The sequence below is a fragment of the Haliotis cracherodii genome, unplaced genomic scaffold, assembly GCF_022045235.1.
Source record: "Haliotis cracherodii isolate W230 unplaced genomic scaffold, xgHalCrac1.p SCAF_11, whole genome shotgun sequence".
NCBI lineage: Eukaryota > Metazoa > Mollusca > Gastropoda > Lepetellida > Haliotidae > Haliotis > Haliotis cracherodii.
Genome location: NW_027266266.1, coordinates 2202082 through 2217334, shown reverse-complemented (window position 1 = coordinate 2217334; position 15253 = coordinate 2202082). Strand labels below are relative to the sequence as shown.

Below are 15253 nucleotides of genomic sequence, written 5' to 3'. Positions count from 1 at the left end.
AGGAATGTTGTATTCCTTACTAAAGGGGGTAGGAATGATATATTCCTTAATTAGAGGGGTAGGAATGTTGTGTTCCTTGATTAGAGGGGTAAGTGTGTTGTATTCTTTGATTAAGGGGGTAGATGTCTTGTATATTTTCTGATGCCTGTGTTGTGTTCTGCCAGCCTGCATGAGGCGATGCCGTACGTTGTGAAGCAGCTGCAGCTACTGTGGAGTGAGAGGATGATCCGCCTCTTGTTCTCCGTCCTGCTGGAGTATGTGGAGGCCACGCAGAACAACTCATCGGCACACTCACCCAGCTCACCCACCAGAAGTAAGTTGCCACAAGCACTCAGACAGCTCACCCACAAGAAGTAAGTCACCACATGCACTCACCCAGCTCACCCACAAGAAGTAGGCCACCACACACACTCACCCAGCTCACCCACAAGAAGTAAGTCACCACACGCACTCACCCAGCTCACCCACAAGAAGTAGGCCACCACACACACTCACCCACAAGAAGTAGGCCACCATACGCACTCACCAGCTCACCCACAAGAAGTAGGCCACAACACGCACTCACCCAGCTCACCAACAAGAAGTAAGTCACCACATGCACTCACCCAGCTCACCCACAAGAAGTAGGCCACCATACGCACTCACTAGCTCACCCACAAGAAGAAGGTCATCACACACAATCACCCAGCTCACCCACAAAAAAGTAGGCCACCACACACACTCACTCAGCTCACCCACAAGAAGTATGCCACCACACGCACTCACCCAGCTCACCCACAAGAAGTAGGTCGCCAAACGAACTCACCCAGCTCACCCACAAGAAGTAGGCCACCACACGCACTCACCCAGCTCACCCACAAGAAGTAGGTCGCCACACACACTCACCCAGCTCACCCACAAGAAGTAAGTCACCACACACACTCACCCAGCTCACCCACAAGAAGTAGGTCACCACACACACTCACCCAGCTCGCCCACAAGAAGTAGATTACACACGCACTCACCCACAAGAAGTAGGCCGCCACACACTCACCCAGCTCACCCACAAGAAGTAGGCCACAACATACACTCACCCAGCTCACCCACAAGAAATAGGCCACCACATGCACTCACCAGCTCACCCATAAGAAGTAGGTCACACACACACTCACCCAGCTCTTCCACAAGAAGTAGGTTACACACGCACTCACCCAGCTCGCCCACAAGAAGTAGGCCACCACACGCACTCACCAGCTCACCCATGAGAGGTAGGTCACACACACACTCACCCAGCTCACACACAAGAAGTAGGCCACAACACACACTCACCCAGCTCACCCACAAGAAATAGGCCACCACACACACTCACCCAACTCACCCACAAGAAGTAGGTCGCCACACGCACTCACCCAGCTCACCCACAAGAAGTAGGTCACACACCCACTCACCTAGCTCACCCACAAGAAGTAAGTCACCACACGCACTGTCCCATAAGAAGTAGGCCGCCACACACACGCAACCAGCTCACCCACAAGAAATAGGTCACACACACACTCGCCCAGAAGAAGTAAGTCACCACACGCACTCACCAGCTCACCCATAAGAAGTAGGCCACACGCACTCACCCAGCTCGACCACAAAAAGTAGGTCACACACGCACTCACCCACAAGAAGTAGGCCACCACACGCACTCACCCAGCTCACCCACAAGAAGTAAGTCACACACGCACTCACCCAGCTCACCGACAAGAAGTAGGTCACACACACAATCACTCAGTTGTTTTAGCATCTACTGAAATGAGGATGATTTTGTTTCATTGCTCATGCTGTGAACATATTCTCGGCCTTGTGATTTATTATCAACAGGCTGATGTTGCATTTATTTTGTTGACTGCATTGTTAATGAATTCGGAATCCTTGATGGTGTGCAGATATCCTGAAGAAAGCCCTGGTCAAGGCATCGTCATCAAAGACTGTCAACCCCAAGATCAAACTGGACAGCTCCGTAGCGACGTCGACGTGCATGCCGTGTGCCTTGTATCGAACAGCCTTACAAACCCTCTCACAGCTCAGGTCGGACATCCTTGGAGGTAGGACACCAGCCAACAGAAAACACCAGCCAACAGAAAACACCCCATAGGGATTTCTGATTAGAATAGATCCCCAGCAACAGATGCTGGTGAAGAAAGAGGCAGCTATTGATTGCATGACATCATGCCCTGTTGTCTTTGATTGCTGATCACTGGAATGTCAGGTCCATTTTTGATTATGTAGAGCGGACTGTCCCAGTAAGTCTCCATTCCTTAAAAATAATGGAGCTGAGTCGCCGCAGTTACAGGATATTGCCCTACTTAAAACACATCTCTACTCTTACACTGTGACATTCTAAAGAGCCGTGTACCATCCATTGTATAGATTAGCTCGCCAGGGAGCACGTGCAACAGCGGAAGGGAACACAATCAACTCTCCATTCCTGATAAATGATGGCATGCTCAAACAATAAAATTATGTCACAGACCTTATTTGCAGGCCAGACATCAAGTGAGTGAGTGAGTATGGTTTTACGCTGCTTGCAGCTATATTCCAGCAATATCACAGCGGGGGACACAGGAAATGGGTTTTTACACATTGTACCCATGTCGGGAATCAAACCCGGGTCTTCGGCATGAGGAGTGAACGCTTTAGCCACTAGGCTACCCGACAGCCCCCCAGACATCAAGTAGCTAGAATATTGCTGAGTACTGCAGCAAACAGTACACAACAAATAAACTACCTGTGAAGATTCGGGGCAGAATAGGTCATAGGCGACTATGCTTGTCGTAAGAGGCGACTTACGGGATCGGGTGGTCAGGCTCGCTAACTTGGTTGATACATGTCATCGTATCCCAATTACGTAGATCGATGCTCATGATATCAATCACTAGATTGTCTGGTCCAGACTTGATTATTTACAGACCGCCACATGCATTGAGGAACAATCAAACAAAACAAGTACTTACTTTGAGCTATCAAGGGAAATAGTTTGACGTGATAAGTACATGTAGTGTGTATGTAGTGTGTATGTAGTGTGTTTGTGGTGTGTATGTAGTGTGTATGTAGTGTGTTTGTAGAGTGTGTATGTAGTGTGTATGTAGTATGTATTTAGTGAGTTTGTAGTGTGTATGTAGTGTGTATGTAGTATGTATTTAGTGAGTTTGATATGTGGTTGTAGTGTGTAGTGTATTTGCCTTACATTTGTGTAGGTCTGAGCTATAACGAAACCCTCCTGCCCATCCTGTGGCGCTTCCTGTCCGACTTGGGCCCAAGTTGTGGGTTGAAGACATTCCTGGATCTGCTAGGCCAGGCTCCCAACTCGACCATCCATCCGGTGTTCAGTCTCCTCACCCTCTTCTGTGAAACATCCAGCCATCTCATCATGTAAGTAGCGGGACCAGTGGTCTGAGGTGTTGTAATGTATTGTGTAGAGTTGTCTACCTTAGAATATAAGGATCTGATGATGTAACTCCACCATCCACCCCGTGTTCAGTCTCCTCACCCTGTTCTGTGAAACATCCAGCCACCTCATCATGTAAGTAGGGGGACCAGTGGTCTGAGGTGTTGTAATGTATTGTGTAGAGTTGCCTCCCTTAGAATATAAGGATATGATGATGTAACTCCACCATCCACCCCGTGTTCAGTCTCCTCACCCTCGTCTGTGAAACATCCAGCCATCTCATCAAGTAAGTAGGGGGACCAATGGTCTGAGGTGTTGTAATGTATTGTGTAGAGTTGCCTCCCTTAGAATATAAGGATATGATGATGTAACTCCACCATCCACCCCGTGTTCAGTCTCCTCACCCTCGTCTGTGAAACATCCAGCCATCTCATCAAGTAAGTAGGGGGACCAATGGTCTTAGGTGTTGTAATGTATTGTGTAGAGTTGCCTCCCTTAGAATATAAGGATATGATGATGTAACTCCACCATCCACCCCGTGTTCAGTCTCCTCACCCTCTTCTTTGAAACATTCAGCCCTCTCATCATGTAAGTAGGGGGACCAGTGGTCTTAGGTGTTGTAATGTATTGTGTAGAGTTGCCTCCCTTAGAATATAAGGATCTGATGATGTAACTCGACCATCCACCCTGTGTTCAATCTCCTCACCCTCTTCTGTGAAACATCCAGCCACCTCATCATGTAAGTAGGGGGACGAGTGGCCTGATGTGTTGCAGAATGTAGAGTTGCCTCCCTCAGACATGTCAGGATCTGATGGTGCTGGGTTCAAATCCTAGATTCTCCCTCATTATAACCTTTCGTTTGTCAGTACATGAGCTGCTAGGATTCACAAAAGTATTAAACCTGAAACCATGTATGTTCTAATGATGTGGGTTTGAATCTCTGATGAGCCCCCAATATTATCTTATATCACCCACTCCCTCCCTCTGCGTTGCAGCACTCTGGATGACATGGAGATGTACGAACAGCAGAAGGTATTCAAGATGTCCGACTTTGTCAAGATGAGCGAGTTCCTCAACCTGTTTGTGTTCCGTGTCATCTGGCACGGCCTCATGGGTAGGTGAAATTCTCACAAACAATGGCTGCTCCGTTCCAACAATATCCTTAACAGAATATTTACAAGCATGAAATACTGCCACCAATATGACATGTCTGGAAATGAGCGCTATTGCCATTTTCAGTGTTGTTGTTATTGAAACTTGAAAAATGAATTTTTTTTAAATCCCAAACTATCAAAAGGCACCAGTTTACAACTAGACCTATCAATGTGCCAAATTTGGTTAAGATATCTCTCATGTTTTTTTAGTTCTGCACATGTCTCACTGACACTGTGTTAATTTAGTTGCTGTGTTTTCCAGACATCCAGACTGCAGGCTGGAGCGACGTCTTTTCCTCGTCCTGGAACCTGCTGATGATCCTTCACGAGCGTGATGCTCGACGCAGCTACACCCAGAACCACCACTGGCTGGTCAGGTAGGCCTTACCTGTGACCATGCTGCACCTGATTACTTAACCATCTTTCACATGAGCTCTGTTACAATCTTCCTTGTAAATTCCCAATCCCTTTCTTAGTGTTATCAGTGAACATGAGTTAGGCACCATAGTTGCATCCCTTAGGCATATCAGGATCTGTTGATGATGGGTTTGATTCGTCCTCATTATGTTCCTTTGTTTTCCATTATCAGAGCTTAAAGGATTCACCAATGTGTTAAACCTGCATCACGTTTGTTTGCCTCCATTTGGTTCATCTGTCACTGAGGGCCTGTGTATTTTTGCTGTTGCAGGGACGTGAAGGCGAGTCACTTCATGGGGGAGCTGGAGAGGGGCAGGAAGACGGTGCAGTTCCTCATGCAGAAAGTCCCCCATATCATTCCATTCCACGAGGTGAGGGGGGGAGTAGGGCATGTTGGTTGTGTGGAGTTGTTTGCTAATTAGACCTGATTGTGATTTCCCGTGAGAGTAATGGCTGAAGCCTAGTACTGGTGTCTTCATGCCAGGTGATGGTTTTGTTGGAATCTAATGGTGTTCAACTAGAGAAATCTTACCTTAGACAGTTGGCCCTAGCCAGCCATGATGGGGAACTGATGGAACAGCTGTTGTTATCAGGGCGTGTCAATAAAAGAGTTCATCTAGCTTTTCATCTGTATATGTTAAAGTAGATTTGTAAGTCTAGTGTTTGTTTCAGAGAGTTATATTATTCCGCAAGAATGTGGCGAAGGAGAAGGATGCCTTGGGTCTGACGGAGTCGGTGTGCACGTCCCCCCAGTCAACACTTATCACTGTGCACAGGAGTCGCATCGTTGAGGTAGGGTGTGCATCCTTGTGTGCAGTGTTTGCACAGATTTGTAAAGGCCTTGAGTATGGGGTGACTCACTGACAAGTTGGCACTTAGGATTAGCATGGACTATTGGGGATTTGACTTGACAGCGCTTCCTGGGAGAAGTCCCATTCGCTGTCTGGGCTGCATGTAGAGGGGACAAGGGCCCCGAGCGGATGATGAGCCTAACCAGCGAGACTGTGTCAGGATCACCCAAACCCTCTTGGATGCATTTATTTATTTTTTAAACGGATCACTGTGCACTTTTATTTCAGTCTCAACTCCCTGGGGAGCGTACAAATAAAGCTGTCTATGAGGCATTCACTGCTGAGTGAACAGATGCATATTTTGAACAAAGTCTGTTGCTTAAGGAAACACTGTAACATGTGTTTTAGTGTGGGACAGAACCGAAGCCCCAGATATTCCCAAGAGTCAAGCTTCACCTGATGTGTGGCCAGTGTACTGTTCACGTGGCCACGTTCCACCATTAGTGAGATATATGTCTGTAGTTGTATCATGTGCCTTTCTGAGTGTTTCCTCCTGCTTGTGTTCCAGGACGGGTATCGTCAGCTGGCCCAGCTGCCGTCTCGAGCCATGAAGGGGGTCATCAGGGTCAAGTTCATCAACGAGCAGGTGAGGCACAATATGCATCACTGACTGATCCTACCCAGGTCAATCATTCAGCTCTGTTAACAACAACCCTCTGTCATGGAAGATATCAGTAATTTGACCTACCCAGGTCAATCATTCAGCTCTGTTAACAACAACCCTCTGTCATGGAAGATATCAGTAATTTGACCTACCCAGGTCAATCATTCAGCTCTGTTAACAACAACCCTCTGTCATGGAAGATATCAGTAATTTGACCTACCCAGGTCAATCATTCAGCTCTGTTAACAACAACCCTCCTTCATGGAAGATATCAGTAATTTGACCTACCCAGGTCAATCATTCAGCTCTGTTAACAACAACCCTCTGTCATGGAAGATATCAGTAATTTGACCTACCCAGGTCAATCATTCAGCTCTGTTAACAACAACCCTCCATCATGGAAGATATCAGTAATTTGACCTACCCAGGTCAATCATTCAGCTCTGTTAACAACAACCCTCTGTCATGGAAGATATCAGTAATTTGACCTACCCAGGTCAATCATTCAGCTCTGTTAACAACAACCCTCTGTCATGGAAGATATCAGTAATTTGACCTACCCAGGTCAATCATTCAGCTCTGTTAACAACAACCCTCTGTCATGGAAGATATCAGTAATTTGACCTACCCAGGTCAATCATTCAGCTCTGTTAACAACAACCCTCCATCATGGAAGATATCAGTAATTTGACCTACCCAGGTCAATCATTCAGCTCTGTTAACAACAACCCTCTGTCATGGAAGATATCAGTAATTTGACCTACCCAGGTCAATCATTCAGCTCTGTTAACAACAACCCTCTGTCATGGAAGATATCAGTAATTTGACCTACCCAGGTCAATCATTCAGCTCTGTTAACAACAACCCTCTGTCATGGAAGATATCAGTAATTTGACCTACCCAGGTCAATCATTCAGCTCTGTTAACAACAACCCTCTTTCATGGAAGATATCAGTAATTTGACCAAGTTTGATCATTTCCAAACTTTCTTTGTACCAGTGCATCCCTCTTTCACTGATCTCTCCCTGAGTTACATTCCGGGTTCAAGGCTAGCAGTGCTCAAACAAGCCTGTCTTACTACATGTCTCATGTACATGGACCATTAAGTAGATGGCAGCACTGTAGCAGATCATTTTGCTGAATAAGTAATCTCTAACCCTGACAGTGTCCCCTGGCTGTTCATCTCACTACTGGGGGCACGGGTGGCCCAGTCGTCTAAGGCATCGCGATTCCGTGTGCAGAGTTGCGTCCCTTGGGCACGCCAGAAACCTATGATTGGGGGTTCGAATCCCGGTTCGCCCCAATTATGTTTCTAGGTTTGTCAGCACCATACCCGTGCTCGTGGGTTTCACCGAAGTGGCAAATGTCTAAGACCTGCATCACTTGGGGCTTTCCTCCCACATTAAGCTGACATGCCGTGATATAACTGGAATCCTGTTAAAAGGGGTGTTAAACCTAACTCACTAACTAACTCATCTCACTACTGTACAGCACAATATGTAATTAATCGATTAATAAGGAGTGATTACTGAGACTGCATGTCTCACTGTGTGTCTCACTGTGTGTCTCTCACTGTGTGTCTCTCACTGCAGGGCCTGGACGAGGCTGGTATCGACCAGGATGGAGTGTTTAAGGAGTTCCTGGAAGAGACCATTGCCAGAGTGTTTGATCCTGCACTCAACCTGTTCAAGGTAAGTGGACCAAGATTGTAACTTATTGAATACTTCTGTCACCTTGATGTTTAACTGGAAACCTACAATTATTATACACTGGAATATCGTTACCTGCATCTGTCCTTATGTGGTGAGATCCAGTCTGCATAACCTGAAGAAGTGTGTACACCCATGGGATGGGAATATGTCCCCAGGTCACAATGGTTTGCTCCCATAGGAACTCCAGCCCAATATAGATACAGGGGCTATGTAACCACACCTGGCCTACCCCTATCATTGATAATGGAACAGCCTCTCTTGTCCCATTAGAACTACAGTAATTATGCAGTGATCACTATGAATGAATATAAGAAATATAAGAAAGTACATATATTGATTTAATAAATTAAATTTATTGATAGAAAAAAAAAGTAAATTAATTTATTAAATAAAATATATTTAGTAAATTAAACAAATTAATACATATATTTTTCCTAGTGATGTTATTATGTATTATGTGATTGGTGAGTAGCTTGTTACAGAAACCAGTTACATGTGATTGGTGAGTGGCTTGTTACAGAAATCAGTTACTTGTGATTGGTGAGTGGTTTGTTACCGAAACCAGTTACATGTGATTGGTGAGTGGCTTGTTACAGAAACCAGTTACATGTGATTGGTGAGTGGCTTGTTACAGAAACCGGTTACATGTGATTGGTTTGCCGGGGACTCCCCTCACGGTTTGCTCTCTGTTGTAGGTGACCAGTGAGCAGAAGCTGTACCCGTCGTCCACATCCTACATCCAGGAGAACCACCTGGCGCTGTTTGAGTTCGTGGGCAAGATGCTGGCCAAGGCTCTCTACGAGGTGGGTACAGTGACTGCAACAGGCTTATGATAATTCAGTTCTACTCCTAAATTTAATGTGGGAAAGACTGTAAGATAATCTATGTGACCACCAGGAGACAAGGGACCTTATGGGTGCTAGGATACAATTGTGCTGTGATGTCATAAAGACGTTAGATGCCATGTGTGATGTCATGTATCTGTGTAAAAAATATAAATTGAAGCTTGTAAATTGTATTTTTGTTTCCTGAAGATGCTGTACTTTAAAAATATAATGAAAAGTTAAAATGTGATTTTTAACTCGTAAGGTCCCTTATCTCATGGTTTGTCTTGTATATTTTTCAAATTTTGAACCCAAATATCTCGGTTAAACTGTTCACACATCTCAGTTTGAAGACCAGAGTTTGATATCCTGCTTCTGTACAATGAGTGCCCCAGTTGGACAGGGTGATTGGGTAGCCTTGTGGTTCAGGTGGTAGCTTGTTGGGCTGGAGACCCATTGTTCATGCCCCAACATTGGTGCAATGTGTGAAGCCCATTCCATTGTGATGTACAGTCAAGTCCAATTATGTCGGATTGACGAGTACGTCGGATTGACGAGTATGTCGGATTGAAGAGTATGTCGGATTGACGAGTATGTCGGATTGACGAGTATATCGGATTGACGAGTATGTCGGAGAAACGAAATTAAGTGGTATCAGCATTCATGATCATAAATCGGACAACTACACGATAGATAACGATACAAACACGTAACAAAAAAATGGGAAAATGTAATATTCATATTGTTATGTTATTGTTAGTGGAATATGTTTTCTTAACATGCAACCTCTGAAGATAAACACAAAACAACTGTTATGGACTGTATGCCTTATTTAAAATACTTTAAAAAGCGTAGTCTGGAAAGGAAGTCGCCAGTTTGAAAAAAAGCTCATGACAGCTGCTTTCTTAGTGGCTAATGGCTACTTCCTGTTAGTCATTTCATTGGTCGGTCATAGTTCGCGAAAGGTTGTCCTGACGTGACCAGTAATGGGATGTCCTCAGCGGTAGCAAGGACTTGTATCTGATTTTAATCAGATTAAGGTAATCTAGGCATGTGATTAATATTGTTTTGTTTATTGAAAGCATTAATTGTTTATTGTTAAGCAAGTTTATCTCTGCAGCTTCCAGCCGACTTGTCTCGCACGAAAACACGGGCTGTGTACTCGCGGGCAGATGACCACGGAGTACACTGATCACCGTGTCAGATTAACGACACTTATCAATGCAAATTAGGTGTGTCAGAGTCGGAGTGCGAGACTCTCTGAATAATGGGTCTAAATAGTACTGATTTAATCAGTTCCCACCATTAGTGTCGGAATAAAACCTATGGTCGGATTAACAAGTGTTGGATTAACAAGATTTGACTGTTTTTGTTCTCTCTCCCCAGGGTATTGTTGTAGACATTCCATTCGCCCCCTTCTTCCTGACGCAGCTCCTGGGGCGCCAACAGAGCTCCACCTACAGCTCGCTGGATGAGCTGCCGTCCCTGGACCCGGAGCTGGCAAAGAGTCTCACCTACATCAAGGTGAGATGCACACAGTATGGGTGTCACAAAGGGCCCTCACCATGCCTAGTCTTTTCCTTGCCACTTTGAACCCATGGTAAGGTACCCTGCAACCTGTGCTTGTCGAGGGAACTACATGGATCAGGTGGTCAGTCCTAGTAACTTGGTAGACTGCGTGTCATTGATGTCAATCACTGGATTGTCTGGTCCAGACTCAACTATTTTCAGACTTGTCGTCATATATGTAGAATATTTCTGAGTCAAGCATTAACAAAGCAACAAACAAACAAGTCTTTTCCACGATCATATTCTGTGATATCCTTCTGTGTGTTTGGTAGCACTACGATGGAGACATGTGTGACCTTGAGCTGACCTTCTCCTGTGACGAGGATTGCATGGGGCGGCTGGAGACGCACGAGTTGGTTCCCGGAGGGAAGGCCATCTCCGTCACCAACGAGAACAAGTAAGCCAGGAGCATGTGTATAGTCTAACCTACATAAGTGCCTGTTGGTGTGAAATGTGAAGTCAAACTTGCTAGGAATCATGAATGAGGAAACCAGTTTTTGAAAATATTTTAATATGTGTGACCCTGTGTATTAATTGTTGTATGACCTGCTGCAACAAAATGTCAGTCACAGTATGACCCGTAAATGTTTGTCGTTAAGTTCGACTGGCAGATACAGGATGTGACACAGTTCATGGCATGTCATCGTACGTGACGATGTGCGACAGTGTTCAGGAAATCACTGGTTTGTCAGGCCGCGACCTGATTATTTAGAGGCCGCTGTAAAATAACTGGAATTTTGCTGAACGTAGTGTGAAACAAGAAACACACTTGCACCACATGAACAATATGAGCTCACTTTATATGTGCCCGACTGGTGTCTTCACAATGCTTCATTGACTGTTGTCATTTGCAGACATCTGCCTCAGGGCTCAATTTGGACATATAAAACATGCCCCCGTGCAAACCATCCTTGAAAAATGCAACCTAATATTTATCTCTGAATGTACCAAGTGCATGTCAATATCTTTGAAATTTGTGTCTAATTCTTGCGTCTTACCGCACAACATCGATCTTTGACCCCATGCAATACCCATAAGCTTTGTTTACCATACTTCATCAGTAGTCCCTTGTTATGTGTGATTTGTCATGCTTTTAAGGGCTTGACATCAACTGTGGGTACTCCGAGTTGATGTGCATATGTTTCAACTTTGATAAATTTATGGGACCAGGGTGCAACCTGGTTTTGCCTGGTGCAACTAGGTTTTCATGTCAACATGCTCCTGGTGCATGTTAGCTCAAGTTCCTGAAATTGAGCCTTGTGTGTCCCCTCTTTCCCATTCTGGGGAAGCCAAGTGGTTAAAGTGTTCACCAATCTGGGCTCTATTCCCCACACAGATACGGATACAATGTGCAATGTGCCCCAGGTGTGATATTGTTGGGATATTGCTAAAAGTGTCACTCACTCACTCACTCACTCACTCACTCACTCACTCAAACACCCACCCACTCACTCACTCACTCACTCATTCTACTTGTTGTGTCACCAGGATCCGCTACGTGCACCTGATGGCCCACTTCCGCATGTACCGCCAGATCAAGGAACAGACCTTGGCCTTCATCAGAGGGTTCAAGGCCGTTGTCAACCCTGACTGGTTACAGATGTTCTCTGCCCCGGAGCTCCAGAAACTCATCTCCGGGGACAACATGGAGGTCGACATCGAGGACCTGAGGTAGGCTGCTAGTTCAGAGTTGTGTGGGACAACATGGAGGTCGATATCGAGGACCTGAGGTAGGTTGCTAGTTCAGAGTTGTCTAGGACAACATGGAGGTCGATATCGAGGACCTGAGGTAGGGTGCTAGTTCAGAGTTGTCTAGGACAACATGGAGGTCGATATCGAGGACCTGAGGTAGGGTGCTAGTTCAGAGTTGTCTAGGTCAACATGGAGGTCGATATCAAGGACCTGAGGTAGGGTGCTAGTTCAGAGTTGTGTGGGACAACATGGAGGTCGATATCTAGGACCTCAGGTAGGGTGCTAGTTCAGAGTTGTTTAGGTCAACATGGAGGTCGATATCTAGGACCTGAGGTAGGGTGCTAGTTCAGAGTTGTCTTTGACACCATGGAGGTCGATATCGAGGACCTGAGGTAGGGTGCTAGTTCAGAGTTGTCTAGGACAACATGGAGGTCGATATCTAGGACCTGAGGTAGGGTGCTAGTTCAGAGTTGTCTTGGACAACATGGAGGTCGATATCGAGGACCTGAGGTAGGGTGCTAGTTCAGAGTTGTCTAGGACAACATGGAGGTCGATATCTAGGACCTGAGGTAGGGTGCTAGTTCAGAGTTGTCTAGGACAACATGGAGGTCGATATCGAGGACCTGAGGTAGGGTGCTAGTTCAGAGTTGTCTAGGACAACATGGAGGTCGATATTGAGGACCTGAGGTAGGGTGCTAGTTCAGAGTTGTCTAGGACAACATGAAGGTTGTTATCTAGGACTGAGGTAGGGTGCTAGTTCAGAGTTGTGTGGGACAACATGGAGGTCGATATCTAGGACCTCAGGTAGGGTGCTAGTTCAGAGTTGTTTAGGTCAACATGGAGGTCGATATCGAGGACCTGAGGTAGGGTGCTAGTTCAGAGTTGTCTTTGACAACATGGAGGTCGATATCGAGGACCTGAGGTAGGGTGCTAGTTCAGAGTTGTCTAGGACAACATGGAGGTCGATATCTAGGACCTGAGGTAGGGTGCTAGTTCAGAGTTGTCTAGGACAACGTGGAGGTCGATATCTAGGACCTGAGGTAGGGCGCTAGTTCAGAGTTGTCTAGGACAACATGGAGGTCGATATCGAGGACCTGAGGTATGGCGCTAGTTATGTCTCCCCCAGAATGGAGGGAGACAAATTGTTTTTGGCACGGTTCCCGTCGGCGTCGGCGTCGGCGTCGGTGTTCCCACCGTTTCCGGACCATAACTCAGAAACCGTTTAATATTTTTTCGCGAAACTTTGTATACACATTAACCCAGCACTGAAGTGGTGCCTTTTGCTATTTAGAGATTTTTGACATTTTTATTTTTTCTCGTTTCCATGGAGATAAGTTGAACATAGACTCTGAATGGGGGTAAGCTTTGTTTCCTGACCATAACTCAAAAACTGTTCAATATTATTTCATGAAGTTGTAACATATTAACCAAGTCCTGAAGTGGTGCCCATTAGTTGTTTGAAATTTCTATTTTTGTCTCTGTTATTTAGTAATGGAGGGTGGGAATGAAGAGATGGGGTTTAACGTGAAGTAAACGAATGAATGTGGGTAAGGGGAGTGGGGGGGAGACATATGTTTTTACGAGTAAAAACACTTTCTAGTTCAGAGTTGTGTGGGACAACATGGAGGTTGTTACCTAGGACTGAGGTAGGGTGCTAGTTCAGAGTTGTGTGGGACAACATGGAGGTTGATATCTAGGACTGAGGTAGGGTGCTAGTTCAGAGTTGTCTAGGACAACTTTAAGGTCAATATCAAATTATTACCTTGAACTCTGAAACCAAAGATTGCTTTGACCTTTTGTTTCAAATTGTCTAAGACGTCAAATTGTTAACACATTTGTATTATTCCTTTGGACACGGATTGACATAGAGATTCAGTGCAATCACACTCACATTCTTTAGTCAGCAATGTCAGACTCAGTTTGACAAGCACTTTTTACAGTGTTCAAAATTAAAAGATGTCCTGGTTTCCTTGAGATTTGCCCAATAGCATTTCTAATCAAGGTCAAATATCATGTAAAGGCCCCCTTGACTTTCATGCTTAATTCTCAACACTGATGTAGGTAACTGGGATATGGATAGTTTTATAATTTTGATTTTGTGATTTCTCAGCTGTTTCTCCCTTGTCAGTGTACATTGGGTGTAAGTAGTCAGCTATTGTCTGTTACAGGAGGCACACCCAGTACTACGGGGGTTACCATAACAACCACAAGGTGATCAACTGGCTGTGGGATATCCTGGAGAAGGACCTCACATTCCCAGAGAAGGGACTCTTTCTAAAGGTGAGATATCTCTTCCTCAAGGTCAGATAACTCTTTCCCTAAGGTCAGATAACTCTTCTTCAAGGTCAAGGTCAGATTACTCTTCCTCAAGGTTTGATAAATCTTCCCATAACTGATATATATTTTTTAAGCTGTCCATTGTCTTTGTCATCAATATGAATGATTTCATACGAAATTCAATCTGAAACTGAATTGTTTAATTCAGCCAATAATGTTTTAAAGTGCTGTTGTGCTGACATCCTTACACTTCCTCAATCCTGCACCCCTCACTCACTCCTCCCCTTTTTCCCTCCCCCTCCCGTCTTTCCTCTCTGTTATCATGTCTGTTGCCCATGTATGATGATGATGATGCATCTGTCCCCAGTTTGTGACCAGCTGTTCCAAGCCCCCTCTGCTGGGATTTGCCAACCTGGAGCCACCCTTCTCCATTCGGTGTGTGGAGGTCAGCGATGACCAGGTCAGTACTGTCTCCTGTGTGAGGGGGAACCGACCAGGGGGATGGGGGTGTAGTTCAGCCATGACCAGGTCAGTACGGTCTCCTGTGTGAGGGGGAACCGACCGGGGGGTTGGGGTGGAGGTCAGCCATGACCAGGTCAGTACTGTCTCCTGTGTGAGGGGGAACCGACCAGGGGGGTGGGGGTGGAGGTCAGCGATGACCAGGTCAGTACTGTCTCCTGTGTGAGGGGGAACCGACCAGGGGGATGGGGGTGTAGTTCAGCCATGACCAGGTCAGTACGG

The 15253-nt window shown here is 45.6% G+C and overlaps 1 protein-coding gene across 1 annotated transcript in view; it reads left to right on the top strand.

The window, feature by feature from the left end:
- The window catches only part of LOC139456084 (ubiquitin-protein ligase E3B-like), a 36904-nt gene that overhangs the window by 18899 nt on the left and 2752 nt on the right, over positions 1-15253 (top strand). Inside the window, exons 15-29 of the mRNA XM_071237606.1 lie at positions 165-313; positions 1911-2069; positions 3222-3396; positions 4408-4526; positions 4829-4943; positions 5255-5354; positions 5656-5775; positions 6343-6420; positions 8031-8129; positions 8846-8953; positions 10361-10498; positions 10816-10940; positions 12032-12214; positions 14404-14515; positions 14880-14972. Of these exons, the coding sequence (XP_071093707.1) occupies positions 165-313; positions 1911-2069; positions 3222-3396; positions 4408-4526; positions 4829-4943; positions 5255-5354; positions 5656-5775; positions 6343-6420; positions 8031-8129; positions 8846-8953; positions 10361-10498; positions 10816-10940; positions 12032-12214; positions 14404-14515; positions 14880-14972 (1873 nt within the window). The remainder of the gene's footprint in view (positions 1-164; positions 314-1910; positions 2070-3221; positions 3397-4407; positions 4527-4828; positions 4944-5254; positions 5355-5655; positions 5776-6342; positions 6421-8030; positions 8130-8845; positions 8954-10360; positions 10499-10815; positions 10941-12031; positions 12215-14403; positions 14516-14879; positions 14973-15253) is intronic.